Source organism: Orycteropus afer, unplaced genomic scaffold (assembly GCF_000298275.1).
Source record: "Orycteropus afer afer isolate SDZICR_OR568_19922 unplaced genomic scaffold, OryAfe1.0 scaffold00006, whole genome shotgun sequence".
In the NCBI taxonomy this organism is placed as follows: Eukaryota; Metazoa; Chordata; class Mammalia; order Tubulidentata; family Orycteropodidae; genus Orycteropus; species Orycteropus afer.
The window spans coordinates 17,746,175-17,769,718 of NW_006921593.1; the positions used below are offsets into that span (position 1 = coordinate 17,746,175).

The following is a 23,544-nucleotide window of genomic DNA, read 5'->3' on the forward strand; positions in this document are numbered from 1 at the left end:
AGGATCACTGCCAGACTGCAGGTCCATATGTCTCCTTTTTTGGTATTTTCACGCAAATTCTTCTGCTAGTTGGGGTTTAGTCCACTTCTATATCCTTCCTTTCAAGGCTCAGGGGTCCAGGATTATCTTCTGTGTCTGTGTTAATTGATTTCCCATTTCTTTGTTGAAGAGGGTCTGTGCAGTCTTTCTGCCTAGTCCGCCATCTTGCCAGAACTCCCACCTCAGCTCTTCTTCTGTCTTCTTTATTCATTGTCCAGCTTTCACATGCACATCAGGTAATTGAAAATACCATGGCTTGGATTAGGTGTATCTTAGTTTTGAAAGTGCCATCTTTGCTTCTTAACGCTTTAAAGAGGTCTTCTGTAGCAGATTTGCCCAGTGCAATGCATTGTCTGACTTCCTGGATGTTGCTTCCATGGGTGTTGATTGTGGATCCAAATAAAATGAAATCCATGACCATAGGTCACTCAGTTTACATTGTCCCAGCCAGTCACTCAGTGGGAGTTTCAAGACCATGGCTAGAAAGGCTATATAAAAGCTATGTATTGCACCACAGCAGCACCAGGGTAGCATGTCTGTTTTCTTTATAAGGAAAAAAATGGACACAGGAATTGTGCACAGCAAGTGTGAGATGGGGAGAATGGGGCAGGGGGCTGGAGAAGTTGACTGACTAGGATTGAGCAAGAAATGGTCGCACCGTGAACAGTGGTGTTCTGGGGCACAGACTGTCAGAAGAGGAGTGTTCAACCAGAGGCCAGGCTGAAAGGCCATGTGGAGCTGATGGTGACAACACCAGGTCCTTACCAGTGTCCTCAGAGAAGATATGTATCCTGAGGATGGATTGCCCAGGCAGCACTACAGAGGCTGAGGTCTTTTCCATTCCACATTTTCCTCTTTCCTAATCCATCTTCTTACAGCTCCAAAGCAAAACCAAATCAGACCCACCACCATCGAGTTGATTCCAATCATAGTGACCCTACAGGGCAGGGTAGAACTGCCCCATATGGTTTCTAAGGCTGTAAACCTTTGTGGAAGCAGCCTGTCTCATTTCTCTCCCACAGAGTGGCTGTGGGATTTGAACTGCTGACCTTCTGGTTAGCAGCCAATGCTTTAACCACTGCACCACTGGAACTTCTCTCTTACATCCCCAGATGTCAGTCTGTTTGGGTGCTCACTTTGGCTCTGGCTAAGCCTCCCTATACTAGGCATTTCTGGCTATTGTACTCTTTAGTCACTGCCTTTCCCACTCCTTATAGAGAACCTTCTTCAAGTTCACTGTTCTTGGAGCACAACACACACATCAATCACGGCTGGCTACCAGCCCAATGTTCCTTTGTAACAGGCCATTACTTTATGCACCAGTCCTAGGAACAATCATGACTGCGCAGTTTTCTCAGGATCAGCTTGCACCCCAAATTTAGCAAAGCCCTGCCAATGGGAACATGAGGGCCTGCATAAAATTTCAGAAGGTAGTCTGCCACGGGGACTTGAAAAGCAGTGCAGTCCTACTCTAACAAATGTGAAAAGCACTGCCTTTTGTAGGCATTAATGAGAGACATAGCTCTTCATACTTCATCACTGGAAGTAGTAGAATAAGCTCCACACTTCTTGGCGTATCGTGCAGAAGGGGGGTGAGACACGTGTCCTGTTCACCCAATTTTCCACCAGTTCATTAAGCACCACAGCCAGTTCATTAGTCAGAGGATCAGGGATGACTCCCGAGCAGCCTGCACCCCCAGAGCTTCTCCTCATTCCGTCCTGCCCAGCGCTTCTGGGATCTTCATGTTGCCCATGCTTACGATGACCTGGCTTTCACCTGTGCACTCAGGATAAACCAGATTGCCTGTGATGCTCTCAGGGTCCTTGGGTGAACCTCCCAGTTGCTCTTGCCTCCACAGCATCACTCAGTACTCCACCTTCCTCCCCATACAGTGTTTTCTGTATGCACTGAGCACCACACCCTTTTTCTGGATCCCTAGTTTCCTGCCTTGGTGAAGGTGGTCTTGCCACATTGAAAACTATCCCCACCACCACCACACACACAACACTTCTCCACTGAGCAAAGGAAGACCACCGGGTCACTGGTCACTTTGCACACTGAAGCCAATCTCTGCCTTCAGCATTGATCTATTTAGACACCTCACCTTCCAGACCCACCTGCTCTAGATACCTCATCATGGTGAACAGGGATTATTTCCTATAATTCCCTCTAGGAGCTACTGCTGACCCAGCGTCCTTTGTCTCAGGGGACTTGTCTGCCACCCCAGCTGCTCAAATAGGTTATATCAGAACCTCCGTATACACAGTCCACTCCCAGGTTTGGCCAGCCCACCTTCTACATGTACATTTAATCTGCCACTTCTTTGCATCCTGTTGCCATTCCCTCCATTTGGGGCATTCTGTGCTTTGCTACAATGATGGCAACAGCCTCCACGTTAGCTCCTGATCCCATTGTATGCCACCCATATGACAGGAGGAAGAAAACATGAGCTCCTGACCCAATCGTATGCCACCTGTATGGCAGGAGGAAGGAAACGTTAGCTCCTGACCCCATTGTATGCCACCCATAGGGCAGGAGGAAGGAGCCTTCTTGAGTGAAAATCTGATAGATCCATGCAGTCCTCTTCCCATGCCCAAAGGTGCACCAAGAATACTGCACAGCCTCTTGATGGCCAGGAGGCTAGGTCCCAGTTCCTCTCACCTGGTGACCCCCATCCTTCCCTCTAAACCCAAGCCCTTCCCCAGGCAAAAAAGCCTGCCATATGGGTGGCGTACAGTGGGAGGGACACAGACAGTCCTGGATGATGAGCACTCTCCCCACATTCGCCTGCCTTTTTTTTTTTTTTTTTTAAGAATAGAGTTTTTTAATTGTTTTTATTATTTATCTGTATATCTGAGGAACTCTAGTAGCATAGTAGGTAAGGCATTAGGCTGCTAAGCAGAAGGTTAGCAGTTCAAGCTGCTCCATGGGAGGAAGTGGAGGGAATCTACTTCCATAAAGATGTACAGCCTTGGAATCCCAAGGGGGGTCACTGGTAGGAATAAATCTGATGGCAGTGGGTTTTTGGAGGTTTTTTTTCCTAATTTTTTATTGTGATTTGGGTGAAAGTTTACAGAGCAAATTTACTTTCCATACTGCAGTTCACATACATTTTGTCTCATGACGTTGACTGCATTTTCCCACAACACAACAGCTCTCCTCCCGCTTCCTCCCCATAGTTACCTCTTCCCTATGTACTTCCCTCCCATGCACCCCTGCCCCCCGAGCTGTCTCCCTGTGCATACGCAGCCCTTCTATTCTCCCATGATTGATCTCTCCAAGGAGTGTATCTACCTGATGTAAATACCCAGCTCATACACCTGTCTTTTGTTTGGCTGGAAGCCACACGAGTGGGTTCAATTCCAGACCTGAAGGGCAGCTAGAGGCGGTAGTCAGTAAGTTTTTTATATATTTCTATATCTATCTGTCAACAAGTATATCAAATCACAAAATGCAGAGATATCACTCTTATGACTAAGGTGCACATGACTCAGATCCAAGCCAAGCCATGGATTTTTTAATTGTCTTATATACATTGACAATGAAAAAGGAAGATAGAAGAATTGATGCATTTGAATTGTGGTGTTGGCAGAGAAATACTGAACATACCATGCACTGTCAGAAGAATGAGCAAATCAGTCCTAGAAGAAACATGACCAGAATGCTCCTTAGACTGAGGATGGTGGGGCTTTGGCTTGCTTACTTTGAAAACATCATCAGGAAGGATCAGTTGTCAGAAAAGGGTGTCATGGTTGTTGAAGTAGAAGGTCAGAGAAGTTGAGGGAAACCCTTCAATGAGGGGTTAGTTGGACACACCACATGGTGGGCTCAGACAGACCAGTGATCACGAAGATGGGGCAGGACCAGGCAGTGTTTCATCCTTTACACGTAAGGTCGTTGTGAGTCAGAGCTGACTTGCAACTAACAACAGTACAGTCAAATTGTAAATGTGTGGTTGTGGAAGTTTCCACAACCATGTAACCAGCCCCCAGATCATAAACAACATTAACCTCCAGCCCCTCACTTCCCCCAGCACCACCCTTCACCCCAGTAGTCACCCTGTCCTGACTCTCACACCATACAGTCGTTTTACCTGTTGTTAAACTTTATACAAATGAACATGTCAATGTGTGGTGCTTTGTGCCCAACTTCTGTGGCTCCACCCTCCGTGGTTGTTTCTCCAACTCCTTACTCAGTCCCCAAGTCCAGTTCTTTGCTGACAACTCCTATGGCAAGCCATGCCCAGGTTTGGTGTCATTCCTGTGTGCTCCCATGGTAACCTATTCCATCCCCATGGCAACCTGCTCTATCCCCATGGCAACCTGAGCCATACTGCTGCTAGGTTGTAACTTCTCATTATTAATCTATTGGTTGGGTAGATGAATGAACAAATGGATGGTTTATCAAGAGTGGAGTGAGGGGTGCAGAGGTGCACACCCTCGTGTGGGTGTGTCCATTAGCATCTGAGACCTGTCCCGGGCCAGATGTTTAAACAAGAAGATGGGGTTGCTGAACCCAGACCAAATGACTGGCACCTTTGAGGTGCTATGATTATCTAGTTAAATATTAACTGCCTCAGAGGAAAAAATGGGTTATAGTTAAGCCTCTGATCGTGAGTCAATAATTTAACACTGCTGTAAAATTATTTTAAAATGAGAAAGTATGTTTTGTAACAAGAAGAAATTATGAGAGCAGGAGCCACAGGCAGGTCCTCCTGCTGCTTGAAACTCTCTCTGCTACTAGCAGGCTTCCTTTTAGGGGAAACAAAGTAGCATGGGAGGGAGAATATCCACCCTGTAAAGGACAGCCTGAGAGGGAAAAGTGGAGAGTCATTAGTCCCATCTACAGTGCTGAGCTGAGAGAGCCCACGGCCGTGGAGTCTTCCTGTGTCAACCCAATCTCATATGCTGAGCCAGCATGGCAGTTAAAGTGAGGCATGTGATACTTTAAATAATTGAGCATGTGCACTTCAGTGGCAGCCGTTGGTGGGAGGTCTTGTTACTGCTGCTCACCAGAGTTGGAACTGCCTTATACTGGCCAATCTGATGAGTTCCTGTGGATGCATTTCTATGTAGACCTGAGGGACAGGCTGGTGTTGTGAGGACACAGGTTACTGATCTGCTGCCATCACCCCATGCTGCCAGTGGGAATGGTCCAAGCACAGGACTTGAGTAGTTCTCCATCATTTCACTTGGGAAGAACCATTCAAACAATTTCCAGGTTGGAACCCCTGCATGAAAGTAATCATATGCATATATGCGCTTTCTCACTAAATATGATTATTATTTTTGAAAATATTTACACTGTGTTTTGAGAATCTAATACTGATTTTCATCTTCCAACACTATATCAGACAGTGTGTCACTGCTCCTTATGAAGTTTTTCAGTAATAAATCAGACAGTGTTTCACTGCTATTTATAAGATTTTCAGTGGCCGGTTTTTTCAGAAGTGGGTGGCCTATCTTCTTGTCTGTCTGTCTTAGTCTGAAAGCTCTTCTGAAACCTGTCCACCTTGGGTGACCCTGCTGGTATTTGAAACACGCTTGGCATAGCCTCCAGCCTCACAGCAACACACAAGCCACCATAGTGTAAGAAACTGACAGATGAGTGGTGGAAGGCACTGTAAATATGACTAGGGAAGAGGTGCCTCCTCAAAGTCGAGTCGACCTTAATGATGTAGATGGAGTAAAGCTTTCAGGATCTTCATTTGCTGAGGAGGCACAACTCAAAATGGGCAGAAACAGCAGCAAATATTCATTAATAATTGGAATGTGGAATGTGCACAGTATGAATCCAGGAAAATTGGACGTTGTCAGAAATGAAATGGAACGCATAAAGATCAGTATCCTAGGCATTGATGAGCTGAAATGGACTGTTGTTGGCCATTGTGAATCACACAATCATATGGTATACTGTACCTGGAATGACAAATTGAAGAGGAATGGCATCCCATTCATCATCATAAAGAACATTTCAAGGCCTATCCTGAAGTACAATGCCATCAGTGATAGGATAATGCCCATAAGCCTACAAGGAAAACTGGTAAATAGTACTATTATTCAAATTTACGTATCAACTACTAAAGCCAAAAATGAAGAAATTGAAGATTTTTATCAACTTCTGCAGCCTAAAATTGACCAAAGATACAGTCAAGATATAGTGATAATTACTGGTGATTAGAATGTAAAAGTTAGAAACAAAGAAGAAGCATCAGTAATTGGAAAATATGGCCCTGGTGATAGAAATGAACAAGGGAATTCTACATGGTTTAAAATCAGTAAGGGAATATGTCAGTGTTGTATTCTTTCACCAAACTTATTCAATCTGTGTGCTGAGCAAATAATCTGAGAAACTGCACTATATTAAGAAGAACATGGCATAAGGATTGGAGGAAAACTCATTAACAAACTGTGATATGCAGAGGACACAACCTTGCTTGCTGAAATTGAAGATGACTTGAAGCACTTACTGATGAAGATCAAAGACTACAGTCTGCAGAATGGATTATACCTCAAAGAAAATGAACATCTTCACAACTGGACCAATAAACAGCATCACAATAAGTGGAGAAAAGATTGAAATTGTCAAGGATTTCATATTGCTTGGTTCCAGAGTCAACACCAATGGAATCAGGAGTTCCTTTCCCTGAGACTGTGGCCCTGGGTTACCCATCAGGCCTAGAAATGGACTTGCTTACATGGATTGGCTCTCAGGCCAACAGTAGAAGGACCTGCATACAGAACAACTACCCCAGGTCGAAGCACCCCATACTCTAGGGAGATGCACCCCTTGGATCCAGCAGCCATAAGACATCAGAGGGGCAGCACTCACAGGAGAGAAGGCTGGACACACAGGAATCCCTGGATAAGAGGGGCACAGCGAGGGTGTGGTCACAGGGAGGAGAGCAGAGGAAAAAAGAAAAGAAAAAGAAATCAGATAGCATACTGCACTGGGCAAATCTGCTGCCAAAGACCTCTTTAAAATGCTGAAGAGGAAAGATGTCTCTTTGAAGACTAAGGTGCGCTTAACCCAAGCCATGCTATTTTCAATCATCTCATATGCCATTGAAAGCTGGACAGTGAATAAGGAAGACAGAAGAAGAGTTGATGCTTTTGAGTTGTGTTGATGCAGAATACTGAAAGTACCATGGACTGCCAGAACACCAGATGAATCTGTCCTGGCAGAAGTGCAGGTGGAATGGAAGCAAGAATGGCCTGACTTCATCTCACCTACTTTGGTAATGTTGTCAGAGGGGACCACTCCTTGGAGAAACCTGTCATGCTTGGTAAAGTGGAGAGTCAGTGAAAAAGAGGGTGGCCCTCAACAAGATGAATTGGCACAGTGGCTGCAGTGATGGGCTCAGGTATAGCAAGCATTGTGAAGCTGGTGCAGGACTGGGAAGTGCTTCATTCTGTTGTACACGGGTTGCTATGAGTCGCAGCCAACTGGATGGCACCTAGCAACAACAAAGTGGGCAAAATATTAAATGATGCAGGAAACATCCAAAGAAGATGGGAAGAATATACAGAGTCACTGTACCAAAAAGAATTGGTCGACATTCAGCCATTTCCGGAGATAGCATATGATCAAGAACCAGTGGTATTGAAGGAGGAAGTCGAAGCTGCACTGAAGGAGTTGGTGAAGAACAAGGCTCCAGGGATTGACAGAACACCCGTTTAGATGTTTCAACAGACAGATGCTGAGCTGGAGGTGCTTGTTCGGTTGCCAGGAAGTTTGGAAGACAAGTACAGGCTAACTGACTGGAAGCGATCAATAGTTGTGCCCATTCCAAAGAAAGATGATCCAACAGAACGTGGACATTTTCAAACAATATCATTAATATCACACGCAAAGAAAATTTTGCTGAAGATACTTCAAATATGGTTGCAGCAGTATATTGACAGGGAACTTCCAAAAATGCAAGCTGAATTCAGAAGAGGACATGGAATGAGGGATGTTATTGCTGATGTCAGATGGATCTTAACTGAAGACAAAGAATACCAGAGAGATGTTTACCTGTGTTTTATTGACCATACAAAGACAAACAGCTATGTGGATCATAACAAAATATGGGTTACATTGCAAAGAATGTGAATTTCAGAACACTTAATTGTGTTCATTGTTGTTGTTGTTGTTATGTGCCATCGAGTCAAACCCGACTCATAGCAACCCCTCCTTGGGTTTCCGAGGCAGTATCACTACGGAAGTAGGATTGCCCAACCTTCCTTCCGAGGAGTGGCTGGTGGGTTTGAACCACCAGCCGTCTGGTTAGCAGGCAAGTGTCTTAGCCACTATGCTACCAGAGCTCCCAATTGTTCATTAGGAACCTATATATACACCAAGAGGCATCTGTTTGAACAGGATGAGGGAACACTGTATGGTTTAAAATCAGGAAGGGAGTGCATCAGAGTTGTATTCTTTCACCATACTCATTCAACCTGTATGCTGAGCAAATAATCCAAGAAGCTGCACTATATGAAGAAGACCACCCACAGCATCAGGATCAGAGGAGACACATTAATTAACAGCCTGCGATACGCAGATGACACAACCTTGCATGCTGAAAGTAGGGTGACTTGTAGCACTTCCGAATGAAGATTGAAGACTATAACCTTCAGTATGGGTTACACCTCAATGGGAAGAAAACAAAAATCCTCACAACTGGTCTAAAAGCAGTATCATGATAAAAGGAACAAAGATTAAAGTTGTCAAAGATTTCATTTTACTTGGATCCACAGTCCACATTCATGGAAACAGCAGTCAAGAAATCGGACATCATATTGCACTTGGTAAATCTGCTGCAAAAGACCTCTGTAAAGTTGGGAAGAGCCAAAATGTCACTTTGAAGACTAAGGTGCACCCACCCAAGCCATGGTATTTTCAGTTGCCTCATATATGTGGGAATGCTGCACAATGAAAAGGAAGACTGAAGAATTGATGTATTTGAATTGTGGTGCTGGTAAAGAATATTGAACGTACCATGGACTGGCAGAAGAATGAAAAAACGGTCTTGGAAGAAGTGCAACCAAAATGATCCTTAGAAGCAAGAATGGCCAGACTTTGTGTGACCTATGTTAGTCATATTGGCAGAGGGACTGGTCCTGGAAAAGAATATGATGATTGGTAAAGTAGAAGGTCAGAGAAAAGGGGAAGATGCTCAACCAGATGGACTGATAGAGTGGCTGCTATGATGGGCACAAGCATAGCAAAGATTGTGAAGATGGTATCTCATTCTGTTGTACATATGGTCGCTATGAGTCAGAATTGACTTGACGGCACCTAACAACACCAACGACAACAATATTTATTTTAAATAGCCAGTGTCTTGCTGCCAAGTGGCTGTGACTTGGGGTTAAGTTTCTGTGCTATTTGCTGAATCATCATTGCATTTTTAGGTTATTTATCACAAACAACCCATAGTGGACCAATCGCTCAGTACCCGCCAAGTAAAACCCGACTGTTGAATACCAACACAGGTAAAATGTATGCTCCATTTCCTCCTCTGCTCCTGCACGTCTCTACCACTTGCCCTTGGCCTGGGAGGCTCAGCTATGTGGACCTCATCAGCATGGTCCCGAGCTCTGAGTGCAGGTTGGATTTGAAAACGTGGGGACCCTCACAGGCCCATCATGGGAGAGTAGGGAAAGAGGCCGTTTATGCACTCGGCACCCTCCCAGAGAGACCACTTGCAGCCATGTCCCTTAGGAGATGGCCAGTACTGCCCTGGACATGGACTACACACATTCTCTCCCTCCTGGGTCCCAGACCACCCTTCATGCCCCACTTCCTGCATCATTACCTGGAGTCCCCACAGCCCAACTTTGTAAATGGGCCTTTTATAAGCACACTTTCTTCCCATCCTCCTATCCTGAGAACACCTGCAGCTCCTTGGCTACCTTGAGTGAAGCCCACAGGTGTGTCTTTCAGGGATATTTGCCTGTACGCTGCTTTAAATGGGCACTGTGACAAACATTGAGCACCTCTGGACACTATGGCCTTTGTTCTTCCATGAATGGAGTGCTGTACAGAGAAGGGGTGCAATAACCTGGGTAGGGATGGGTCATTTACAGTGTTAACTGAGTGGTAGCGTCAGAGCCACAGCATGGCCACGGCAGGACAACCTTCTGATGACATACAAGCCAGGCTGCCATGGCTGCTGAGAGAACCTGAGATGGAAGTGTCGTTTTGTGCTCTGACTTAGCAAAGCACGAGAACAAGGAGTCACTCTATGGAGGGTCCTCAGTATGTTTCTGGGTTGTATTTGATGAATCTCAGGTGAAAGAGTACACCTCTGTGTGGTGATGTTTTCCATACAGGGATGGCATTTCTTTAAAGGGAGCACATGGCTAAGATTTATGGGAAGTCAGATCTATTGGTGCAGGAACTAACAGACCTATTACCCTGAGAGGTTTTAGTCTTCAGCACTCAGTGGGAAACATCCAAGTATTCAAGGAGGCTGCTCAGTTAGGAGTAACACAGCAGTGACCTGGAAGCAGGACTGTGTGAAGAAGAATGTGGCGTCAGGACTGGAGGAGGATTCATTAGCAACCTGCAATATGCAGATGACACAATATTTCTTGCAGAAAGTGAAGAGGACTTGAAGTACTTACTGGGGAAGATAAAAGACTATAGCTACATCAGTGAAAAGAAAACAGAAATCCTCACAACTGGACCAATAAGTTCATGATGAACTGAGAGAAGACTGAAGTTGTAGAGGATTTCTTTTTACTTGGATCCACAATCAGCATCCATGGAAACAGCAGTCAAGAAATCAGATGACATACTGCGTTGGGCAAATCTGTTGCAAAAAACCTCTTTAAAGTGTTAAAAAGCAAAGATGTCACTTTGAAGACTAAGGTGTGACTGATCCAAGCAATAGTACCTTCAGTTGTCTCATATGCATGGGAAAGCTGGACAATGAATAAGGAAGACCAAAGAATAATTAATGCATTTGAATTATGGTGCTGGCAAAGAATATGGATTATACCATGGACTACCCAAAAAATGAGCAAATGTGTCTTGGAAGTACAGCCAGAATGCTCCTGATAAGCAAGGATGATGAGACTTTTGCTCATGTGCTTTCGATACGTTTTTCAGAGGGACAGTCCCTGGAGAGAGTCATCATGTTTGGGAAAGTAGAGGGTCAGCAAAATGGGAAGACCCCCAAAAAGACGGATTGACACAGTGACTGCAACAATGGGCTGAAACCTAGCAGTGATCGTGATCACGGCACAGAACCAGGCGGCGTTTCATTCTTTTGTACATGGGGTCACTACGAGTCGAAACCGACTCAACGGCACCTGGGAACAACAATACCAGTAGCGTACTAAGAAGAGGTCCCATGTCGTTGATGACCACAACAAGAAGAAATAGTCCATGAGTGAGGCTGAAAACTAAATAAATAAACCACCGCTGTTGAGTCAATTCCAACTCGTATAGTCCCTGAATGAGAGAGTACCATTCAAAACAGAGTTTTAAGAATATTTCTGTGGTGAAATTTGAAGAAAAAAAAAAAACTGTTAAGAAAGGCTAAATATAGAATTTAAATTTATCAACACCTGATGGGAGAAATGCTTTAATATCTGATGACAAGGCTAGAATGGTAGTATTTATGTTAATGCGTGTGTATGTATGTGAATATTTGTGTGCATATATGTGTGTGTGTATGTGTGTAGGTATCTCTGTGTATGTGTGTACATGTATGCATGTTTGTCTGTGTGCACAGCTTCACACATTTACACACATCAGTCAGAAACTTAGAATAACTTTTAGTATCTTTTCCGTAGGATCGGAGGTGATTGATTTTGATGGAAATAGTTCCCTGATCTACAGATTTTCTCAAAGTGACATGTATCCAGTAAAAGATGTCATTTCTCTGAAATTTAAAACAGTGCAAAGCGATGGGATTATATTCCACAGAGAGGGAAGAAACGGAGGTCATGTCACCCTGGAATTAGTCAACGGGAAGCTCTTTCTACACATCAATTCAGGTAAATTTATCAGGAGAGGGGCTTGTTAATCTCATGACACAGATGTAGTTTGTATAGAAGTATTTTTATACCTAATCTCCTACTAGGCATTACAAATGTAAAGGCTGCTATCAGTTGTGTTTCATTTAGAATATTGTACAATGTAGTAATTGTACCGGAAGGCCATCATCACCACTCTTTATACCCTGCCAACAGAGATACTTAGCTGTAACTGAGGTTTCTCCATCTCGGCCTTGTTGACATTTTGGACTCCACCATTTTGGGGGTCAGAGTCACCCTGTGCATTGAAAGATGTTTAGCAGCATCCCTGGCCTCCACCCACAGATGTTGATAGCACCCCGCAAAATCATGACCATCAAAAAAGTCCCTTGATATGGCGGGATGCCCCTGGAGGGTACAAATGCCCCATTGAGAACCACTGTTCTGTCCTAATTCGAGGACAAGGATGCAAAAGCAACACTTTGAAGAGTATGGGTGTCAACAGATGATGAAAGACAGTGGTTGTGGATGGGTACGAGGAGGTGTAGTTAATACTGTGTCTGGAGTCCCCGAGTGGTGCAGATTGTTAGTGAGTCTGGCTTCTGTTTGCAGCAAAATGGAAAGACCCTCAAAAAGATGGATTGACACAGTGACTACAGCAGTGGGCTTAAACATAGCAGTGATTGTGAGCATGGTAGTGTTTCATTCTTTTGTACATGGGGTCACTATGGGTCCCAGTTGTCAGGTTTGAGTCCCCCCAGAAGAAAAACTTGGTGACCTACTTTTGAAAAAACCAGCTGTTGAGAACCCTGTGGGGCACAGTTCTGTGGAGTCACCATGGGTCAGAGCTGAGTCAGTGTCAGCTGGTTTAACACTGTGCTTTAGGGTCGGGTGAGCTAGCTTCACAGTGTGGAGATGTTTGGGCAGGTGCTAGGAGCAGTGGCATGGGCAGGGTCAACCATGCTTCCAACCACCTGCCCAGGTGGAACTGCACCTGATTCCCTGCCTGCGTCCACCCACACGGCACTGGGCAGCCTCCTGGATGACCAGCACTGGCACTCCATACTCCTGGAGCACTCCGGCCAGCAGGTGAACCTCACGGTGGACAGCCACACGCAGCACTTCCGAGCACCAGGTGATCTGAGCCATGTGGATCTCCTTTACGAGGTGGGAAATTAACTTGCCAGCCATCATGAGCTTTGTGGTTTAACCATGATGTGGCCCTGAGTAGCGTAATGTGTAAGGCACTTGACTGCTAACCAGAAGGCTGGCGGTTCAAACCCATCAGCCACCCCTTGGAAGGAAGGTTGGGCAATCTACTTCCATAGTGATACCGCCTCGGGAACTGCTATGAGTTGGGTCTGACTCAACAGCACATGACACAACAATAACAAAATGCCCTTCAATGAAGCTTCCTAAAGTGAACAGTGCAGAGTAGCAGTGGACAACACTGCTAAGCTTTTCAACATAGCGCACACAGCACTATGTTGCCAATGTTTAGGAGAGAGTACACAAAGGAAGAGGTCACTCTGTGATGAGTCATCTTTGTGGGCAACCCTTGGAGACTTTCTTCCTGACATAGTGTGTGTAGACCCTAACTGTGATAACTCAGAGGAACCTTTCAGCACATCCCAACTAGATATTTTAATAGCAAGAGATCCAAAGATTTGTAAAACATTTATTACTCAGGTTTTACAAGTGCCCAGCCATTGGCAGTCCATTGCGCATGTGTGTCTGAAATTGCACTAAGATACAACTTTTTTCTGCCATATGTTATAAGACATATTTGAATTCATGAAATACCAAAACAGACCAGACTGTTCCAGTTCTCATTTGTCAAAAATGGACCTAGAAGATTCAACCAACAGAAGATTGTAGCCCTGTTTTATGTCATTCATGATAGTGTTACCTTAAACACCTAGTGCATAGGCAGAGGCAGCACCATGATGTTTTGTACACAGGTGAACGTGTACACCATCCAGAGGTGTATATAACCCAGAATAGTGTTGTATTATTTGCACAGATTTATTTGCTGCACAATCAAAGCATACTGTGCCACGAGCATAAAAATGTTATATCCCCCCCAACCACTGCATGCCGCAGCCAGATTTGACAAGCAACCCTGGAGGGGCTCATTTAATCTAATCCATGACATTAGCGACATGATGGCTACCTTAGGCCCAGACCCCTCATGTCCAGACCCTGGACACAAGGAAGGAGACAGCAGGGCAGGGCAGGGGTCCACACAGGGCTGATGCCAGATAAAGCCCTGCCAGGGCTGTGTCAGCTGGGTCTGGTGGGTCTGCTGCATCCATCTGTGTCCTTGGGGGATGACCTGAGGCACAGGAACTCAGCTGTCGTACTCCTGCACCCGGGCCACCCAGGGCATGCCAAGTGCCACCCTTGAAGGAAAGCCAGCTGTGGAGAGGACAAAGAGAAGAGGAGCTCCCAAAGATGGTAGCAGGGCTTGGAGGGGTTCTGGGTGGATACTGGCATTCTGGGGCCGGGGGAGAGGAAGAAGGGAGACTCCCGAAGACTTGAGGGGATCTAGCATTCTCTGCTCCAGAGACGCTGGTTCTGTCTACCCCAAGCAGTGCTAGTTCACACCTGTTGTCCAGCCATCAATATTAATAATCCTTTCTCCTCCCCAAAGTGCCCTAGTTTGATAGTAAATGACATGGTCTCTTTATTACGGATGAAGGAGCTCTGGTGACAGTAGGTGTCAGGTACATGCAAAAATGTTTTAGGATCTATGTCTTAAAATTAAGAAGGATGACGATATAAAATTATGCACAATTCCTTCTGTGACTCTGACTACGTGCCTGTGTACCAGGTGTTTTAAGCAAGTTATCAGAAACTCATTAAAGAATATTATTAATGTCATTTTTCTTTCTAAGATCAGCTTTGGAGGTATTTTAGCACCTGGAAAATCAGTGACATTTCAAAGAAAAAATTTCCATGGATGCTTAGAAAATATTCATTTTAATGGAGAGGATATCATTGATTTGGCCAAGCAGCACAGTCCACAGGTCTTCATTACGGTAAGAGAGTTCCTGGGGGTCCACGATGGGGACCCCAGGGAGAGCCACTGGTACCACATGACAAAAACAGTACCTTCTGTGCTCTTAAGTGATAATCTGTTAATAATGACTCTTAGCAATCCAGTGACTTCCTCAGAGCGGACATGACAAGTAAATACAAAAGCAAAAGTAATTTGTGGTCTGGGTGAAAAGCATGGTTTTTACCACATCTCTGTAATCCAGAGAGTGATGGGCCTTGGGACCAAGGGGGCAAAGGGGAAGACATGTGGAGGAGAGTAGTGACTGTGCCCACAGGGCCCTCACAGGCCACAGGACTGGCATCATACAGGCACCTGTTGGATCCAGTTACATAGAGGTCCCTGTGCTGACTGGTGAATGGGGCAGACAGGAGACACTGTGGAGATCTGCCTATTGGGAATTCACATCAAGGGGACAGTCCCCTGAGATCAGTGCCCTGGAGGTAGGTATTCTGGGAACACACTGGTGACATGACAGCTTAGTCCTGGGAGAGCTTGGTTGATGAGCCGCGTCTCCAGGTGCTGAGATGGGCATGCCCCATGATCTCTTACTTCTCTCATTCTGTTCCCAGGGTAACAAGTCGTTCTCCTGCTCACAACCACAGACTGTGCCAGTGACATTCCTGAGCCCTCAGAGCTCCTTGGCACTAACAGGCTTCCCGAGGGAAGATGGAGTCACTATCAGTTTCCAATTTCGAACATGGGATAGAGCAGGACATCTGCTGTCCAGCCGGCTTCATAAGGGCTCAGGGGACCTTCTACTCGTTCTAAGTAATGGGAGCCTCAGACTGAGCCTATACAGCTCTCTGGGGCAAGGACAGAGCAGCATCACAGCAGGTAACAGATGTCCCCAGAGTGACAGCACACATGGCTCTGTCACCCCAAGTCCCACAGAACCCACAGGGTTCCATCATCACAGATCCCATAGCAGACACAGTTCTGTCATCCTGAACCCCGCAGAAAACAGGGCCGTGTCATCCCAGAACTCGTTAAAAAAAAAGAAAAAAGATGGCTGCATCATCCCAGATCCCACAAAACACATGGCTCCATCATCCCAGATCCTACAGAACATCCCAGGGCTACATCACCCAAGATCCCACAGAAAACATGGCTCCGTCCTCCCAGATCCCACAGAAGCTCCCATGGCTCCATCACTTCAGGTCCCACGGAGCACATGGTTCCATCATCCCAGATCCTACCGAGTACACAGCCCTGTCATCCCAGACCCAGCAGCACACATGGCTTCATCATCTCAGACCCCCCAACACACATGGCTTCACCATTCCAGATCCCACAGAAAACGCGGCTCCATCATCCCACACCCCAAAGAAGCTCACACCCAACTAGTATTACTTTAAAACGATGCCTTGAGTCAACGAGACACTCGGTATTCCTGCTTTCAGATGTGCATCCCATTGCCTTGAACACAAGGTCCCTGCCATCTATACTCATGTTGTACCAACTTAGTGCCCCAAGTGGCTCCAAGAGGTACCTGGGAGCAGTTGTCCTCCTGCCATGCCTCCCTGCCAGCTCCACCCTGTTCCCCGTGCACACCCCCGTCCTTGTGTCTGCTCAGTACCGCATTGCCCAGACCCTGGTGCTCTGCTCACGAGTGCACGTACCCTGCTCTCATCCACTCCACATCCCTCTGTGTTTGAGTTGTCATGAAACACAGCAGCAGGTGAGAGCAGTTCTCCATCTTTTGACAATGGCTGGTGTTCGCTATAGCAACCACAGTTAGTATCACATCTTGGGCGAGGGACCCATGAGGCTTGTACTGCTGGAGCTGAGTCTGGATCACATGCCCCATGCTCTTATGATGTCTGACCCCCAGGGATCTCTCTTAAGCCCAGTAGTTCACTTGTAAAATGGCAAGAAGGACTGGTCCCCAGTGTGGCACGACCGTCTGGAGAATATTCTGTTTTCACCCACAGAGACCCTCCCCTCCTCTCATTACCCACTCCTACTCTCCGGGGCAGGGCTGTTTTTGTTGAATAGAAGCTTTGATAAGCCTTATGAGATAAGCACTGACATTCCAAAATGATGTTCTTGATTATTAATCAGTGATCATTTGTCATCTTTGGATGGAGAGGAGGCGAAAGAAGGCTGTGGTTTTATTTTGCTTGTTGGATTTTTGAGTTTACTGTTTGGGTGCTATGGTAGGAAGAGGAGAAACAAGATGTTGCCAGGACTACCTATCCCCATTGTCAGAGGACAGCACCTTTACCCAGAGACGAGCTGTGACTATGATGAAAGAGAGGAAGAGGTGGGCAGCATAACCTTGAGGCTGGTGCAGGAAGTCACCAAAGGCGGCCTCTTCCTGTGACCCTCAGGCATAGAGGGCCCAGCCCCGCCCTGGCTCCTCCACGGTTCCTGGGCCTGGTAGAGAAAGTCTCCATTTGGAGGCACCTTGAGAGGGAAGTGGATGCCAATGAGGAGTGGACCCTGCACAACGTACAGGATATCTCCCAGCACATAAGCTCTTTCATCAAATCAGCCTTATTGCTGAAGTATCTGGAGTTACACAGCTTTCCTCTGTACAGAAAGACCGCTGACTGCAAAGGGAGTCACCCCCAACTGGGCTTCAGTGGGTCATTCACATGATCAGAAATGTCCTCGAGAGGCCTGTGGGACAGCCGAGCTCCTCGGATGCCCTCTGGCCTCTACATCTGGTGAGGACCATTTTCACCTCTGCGTGTGGATGCTGGGATCCTTGACAACAAATACTCTCTCATGTGAGGTACCATCCCAGCCCTGCTGGCAGAGGCCTGCCGTGGAATCACTGATGTTTGACGTTTAGATAACACAGAATTGACGTCTCTGTGCAATAATCCAGGCCAGAAGCAAGAAAGCTTGAGACAGAAAACAGTCAAAAGACACCTGGAAACTAAATAGGAAGAAAAGTTACACATTTCTCTGTGCATCCCCATAGTTTATTTCTGTCTTACTGAAAAATGAAAATGGAGCCCCAAAAATAGCACCCCCCTCCATTTTTCAGGGGACAACTACACTTTAGCCACTCATCAAGCATTAATGAGACGTTCACATGAGTAGGTCCATGAGAAAGAAAGAAATCTCATTCAGTCGCAATGGGTAGGCTCTCACAATTACTGTCAGAGGATGTGAATTCACAGTATGTATGCCATTGCCGGGTAGTTTATTGTAATGAATCTGATGTCCTCTGAAGAGATTTAATCATAGCCTCGCTTTAAATAACATAAAGAAATTGCTCCAGCTTTATCTTTCTGCAATAAGCACCATTAAGCCATTATCATTTGTAACTACTCTATTGGCATAAGTATCTGAGAAATTGTGGGAAATAAGATTATAAATAAAAATAGATTTGAATATAATATATAGTAGTATACATGCTCAAGGGAGCTCTGGTAGCATAGTGGCTAAGACACTTGCGTGCTAACCAGACGGATGGCGGTTCAAACCCACCAGCCACTCCTCGGAAGGAAGGTTGGGCAATCCTACTTCCGTAGTGATTCTGCCTCGGAAACCCAAGGAGGGGTCGCTATGAGTTGGGTTTGACTCGATGGCACATAACAACAACAACATACATGCTCAACAGAAGGAGGTGATGAGGACATCTGCAGTGGGAAGGGGTTGATGAGGACATCAACAGTAGGGAGGTGAGGAGAACATCAGTGGTAGGAAGGAGGTAATGAGGACGGGGTTGATGAGGATAGCGACCCCTCCTTGGGTTTGTGGGGCTGTATCACTACCAAAGTAGGTTGCCCAATCTTCCTTGCAAGGAGTGGCTAGTGGGTTTGAACCACCAGCCTTCTGGTTAGCAGTCAGACACCTTAGGCACTGTGCCACCAGAGCTTCCTAGATAAAGATATCCATAGTGGAAAGGAAGAGATAAGACATTCAGGTTGGGAAAGAGTTGATGAAGCCATCCATGGGGAGTGGCCTCTGGGCTGGCCCTGGTGACCTCGTGGAGTTTACACCCTTCTTTAACCCCATTCCCTGAACGAGGTCTGGACCCAGTGACTCCTTAGTGAGGAGAATGTGGCATCGTAATGAGTTGCCAGTTCTGAGATTAGGACACAGAGAGACAGCTGCCCTCGACAGTGTGCTGTCTCTTGCTCTAAGGGAAGCCAGTGGCCAGGTTGTGAGATGCCCTATGGAAAGGCCCACATGGCGCAAACTGAAGGCAGCCCCCAGCCCACAGCCATCAAGGACCTGAGGCCTCAGTCCACTGGTCCACAAGGAGCTGAGTCCTGCCAACAACCACCTGAGTGAGGTTGGCAACAGATCCTGCCCGAATACCCTAAGATGAGTCCACATCCCAGACTTTGGGACTGCAGCTCCTGTAACTTCAGGACAGCACCTACTTGCCCTTGTTATGTAAATTTGTCCTCACTTGAAACAATTAAACCTATGGCATTTGACTGCTAACCAGAAGGCTAGCTGTTCAAACCCACCAGCCACTCCATGGAAGGAAGATTGGGCAGTCTACTTCCATAGAGATACTACCTGGGAAACCCGAGGAGGGGTCGCTGTGACTCCAATTGACTCGATGGCAGTGAGTTTCTACTCCCAACAAATCCTTCATTACAATCAGCTTTACTTGCTGCACATGCAGCTTTTATATCATTGAAACGTTTTTGAGCCTTTTCGTGCACTTAAAGCAACACTAAGGCATTTGACTGCTAACCAAAAGACTGGCAGTTCAAATGTACCAGCCACTCCTCAGAAGAAAGACTGGGCAATCTACTTCTGTAGAGATCCCGCCTCGGAAATGCAAGTAGGGGTCGCTATGAGTCAGAATCGACTCGACAGCAGTGAGTTTGGTTTTTTTTTTTTTTTTTTTTTAATAAAAAATGTGTGCACCTGTTCCAGTTGACCTACAAATTGGATTTAAAGACACTTAGGAACTGATCTCATTCACAGCCGGGGACACCTGCAACACCATAAGCACAGTTATAGGAAACTAACACAGTGGCTTTTTAATGAGAAGAACATATTTACTTATGAATTATTATCATAATAAAGTACATCCTTTCATTAAATAAGAGTGGTTCACTTTTGTCTTGGCTATTAAAAATTTAAATTGGTAATCTCATATTCATTGAGATTCTTAACTTGGAATGAAAGTTAAATGGTGTTGAACTTGGAGCTGAATTGAGACAATTTGTATAAATATTTGAATTAGAAGGCAAAGTTTCAATGTTAATATACAGCTTCACAGATTGTCATTTTAAATTGTTTAAAATTATTATTGTAGCCAATTCGAAGCCTAAGATAATTTATTTTGTCAATCCTTGTCCCCCTTATGAAGATCAAACCAGAAACCAGTCAGATGACAGTGGGACCTGAAGAACCCCTTTATAATCCCAGTGTCATTGAAGCATTAATTGTCTTAGCTACATGCTTTTTCTAGCTATTTCCATGTTGATTTTCAGGTCTCTGGTGGCATAGTGCTGCTAACCAGAAGGCTGGTAGTTCAAACCCACCAGCCACTCCTTGGAGAGAAGGTTGGGCAATCTACTTCCATGAAAATATTGCCTCAGAAACCCAAGAAGGGGTCACTACGAGTCAAAATTGACTCAGTGGCAGTGAGTTTGGTTTGGAGTTTAAAGCCTTGCCATCTTGCTGCTCAGCTGTCTTTGGGATTGGATAGACATATGAATATTAGTTAGAAAACCAAAAGGAAAGAACACACTCAGCATTTCTCAAGCTGAAAGAACTGAAGAAAAAATTCAAGCCGTGGGTTGTGATATTGAAGGTTTATATGAGAAAAATGTTGAATGATGCAGGAAGCATCAAAAGAAGACAGAAAGAATACACAGAGTCACTGTACAGAGAATTGATTGATGTTCATCCCTTTAAGAAGGTAGCATATGATCAGGAACCAATGCTATTGAAAGAAGAAGTCAAAGCTGTGCTGAAGGAATTGATGAGAAACAAGGCTGCAGGAATTGACAGAACACCCATTGAGATGTTTCAGTAAACAGATGCACTGCTGGAGGGACTTGCTCATTTATGCCACTTAATTTGGAACACCTGACCAACTGACGGGAAGAGATCCATATTTGTGCCCATTCCAAAGAAAGATAGTGGAAATTATCACATGATATCATTAATATCACATGTAAGTAAAATTTTGCTGAAGATAATTCAAAAATAGTTGCAGTGGAATATTGACAGAGAACTGCCAGAAATGTAAGCTGGATTCAGAAGAGGATGTGGAATGAGGGATATCATTGCTAATGTCAAGTAGATCTTGGCTGAAAGCAAAGAATACCAGAAAGATGTTTACTTGTGTTTTACTGACTATGAAAAGAATTTGATTGTGTGGATCATAACAAATTATGGGTAACATTGAGAAGAATGGGAATTCCAGAATACTTAATTTTGCTCACGAGGAACCTGTACATAAACTGGAAGGCTGTCATTTGAACAGAGCAGGGATCTATTGCAAGGTTTACAATCAGGAAGGGAGTGTGTCAGGGTTGTATCCTTTCACCATACTTATTCAATCTCTATGCAGAGCAAATAATCTGAGAAGCTAGACTATATGACAAATAATGTGGCTTCAGGATTTGAGGAAGACTCATTAGCAACCTGTGATATGTAGATGACACAGCCTTTCTTGCTGAAACTGAAGGTGCCTTGAAACACTGATGAAGACTAAAGACGACAGTCTTCAGTATGGATTACACCTTAACATAAAGAAAACAAAAATTCCAAGAAACCAGGGACACCATGACCATGCAATGCTAAAAAATAATGTAGAATCTGCAAAACACTGTATAATGTGGATGAACTTGGAGGACATTATGCTGAGTGAAATAAGTCAATCACAAAAGGACAAATATTGTATTAGTCTGTTATTGTAAAAGTTAAGGAAAGATGTATCTATAGAAGGAAATGTTCTTTGTTGGTTACCAGGGGTGGGAGGGGAGGGGAGGGAAGGCTGTTAGATAGATAGAGATAAGTATTGATTTGGGTGAAGAGAAGGGCAATGTCCCAAATGTGAGTGACCAATATGGCAGCATTGAGGATCAGAACGACATAGAGAGGTACATGGGAGGTATAGACAACAAATACGAACCCTTTTGCACATACAGTACTGCGGTGTTAGTGAAGGCAAACATGGGTATATGGATGGATAGATGGGTGGACAGGCTAAATGATTAGATATGTCTGTGAAATGGGGAGTGTATCCAAGAGCATATATAGGGTTGGCAGACAATGGTCCTATAAGTTTATGTGAATGATCATAATTCCTAAGTGTATAGTAGAGCTGACAAGGGGCAAAGGTTGTGGTGACTGCTTGGTCACAGCCAGCTACCCAGAGGGACCGAGTAGTTGAACCTGCACACTTGGGACCATAGTCGCAGGGGACATCAAGCTCAATTGGCATAGCATACTACACAAAACATTGTTCCACCTCCTACTTTGGCAAGTAGCGACTGGGATCTTGAAAGCTAGCAAGCTGCCATCTAGATGCAACGATGGGTCTCTCCTCATCCAGAGCAAAGAAGAATGAAGAAAACCAAAATTCATGGAAACAATTAGTCCTAGCGACTAGTACACCATCCGATCTGCAGCCTATACAACTATGAGACCAGAAGAACTAGATGGTGCCCGGCTACCACTGTCATCCACTTGGAAGGGGATCTATGTAGGAGACCCTTGATAGAGAGGGAGAACAATGTGGAACAAAACTCAAAATCATTTGGAGGGGAAAAAAAATTGGTGACCAGCTTTGCTGGTGGAACCCCTGAGACTATGGCCCCTAGCTGCACTTCAGGTCTGGAATTGAACCCATACCTGTAGTTTCCAGGCAAACAAATACAGGCATATGAGTTGAACATTTACCTCAAGTAGATACAGTCCTTGGAGAGAACAATTATGGGAGAAAGATGGGCTGCTTATGCACAGGGAGACAGCTCAGGTGGCAGGAGAGTATAGAGGGATGGACACTGGGAAGAGGTAACTATGGGGAGGAAGTGGGAGGGGAGCTGTTGCATTGTGGTAAACTGTGGTCAGTGACATGAGACAAAGTATATGTGAACTGCTGTATGGAGAGTGAATTTGCTCTGTAAATCTTCACCCAAATCACAATAAATTAAAAAAAAAAAAAAAAAAATTCTCACCGCTGGACCAGTAAGCAATATCAAGTTAAATGGAGAAAAGATTGAAGTTGTCTAAGATTTCATTTTACGTGTAAAATGAAATCAACACTATAATCTATAATCAACACTCACAGAAGTAGCAGTCCACAAATCAGATGTTATATTGCGCTGGGCAAATCTGCTGCAAAAGACCTCTTTAAAGTGTTGAAGAGCAAAGATGTCACTTTGAAGATGAAGGTGTGCCTAACCCAAGCCATGGTTTTTTCAGTCACTTCATATACATGTGAAATCTGGACAATGAACAAGGAAAGCTGAAGAGGAGTTGATGGCTTTGAATTATGGTGTTGGCAAAGAATAATGAAAATACCATGAACTGCCAGA

General features: G+C 45.0%; 1 protein-coding gene across 1 annotated transcript in view; it reads left to right on the forward strand.

Annotated features, from left to right (window-relative positions):
- LOC103198982 (contactin-associated protein-like 4) overlaps positions 1-23,544 on the forward strand; it is a 204,763-nt gene that overhangs the window by 93,503 nt on the left and 87,716 nt on the right. Inside the window, exons 5-8 of the mRNA XM_007943199.1 lie at positions 11,827-12,030; positions 12,992-13,176; positions 14,907-15,050; positions 15,640-15,904. Of these exons, the coding sequence (XP_007941390.1) occupies positions 11,827-12,030; positions 12,992-13,176; positions 14,907-15,050; positions 15,640-15,904 (798 nt within the window). The remainder of the gene's footprint in view (positions 1-11,826; positions 12,031-12,991; positions 13,177-14,906; positions 15,051-15,639; positions 15,905-23,544) is intronic.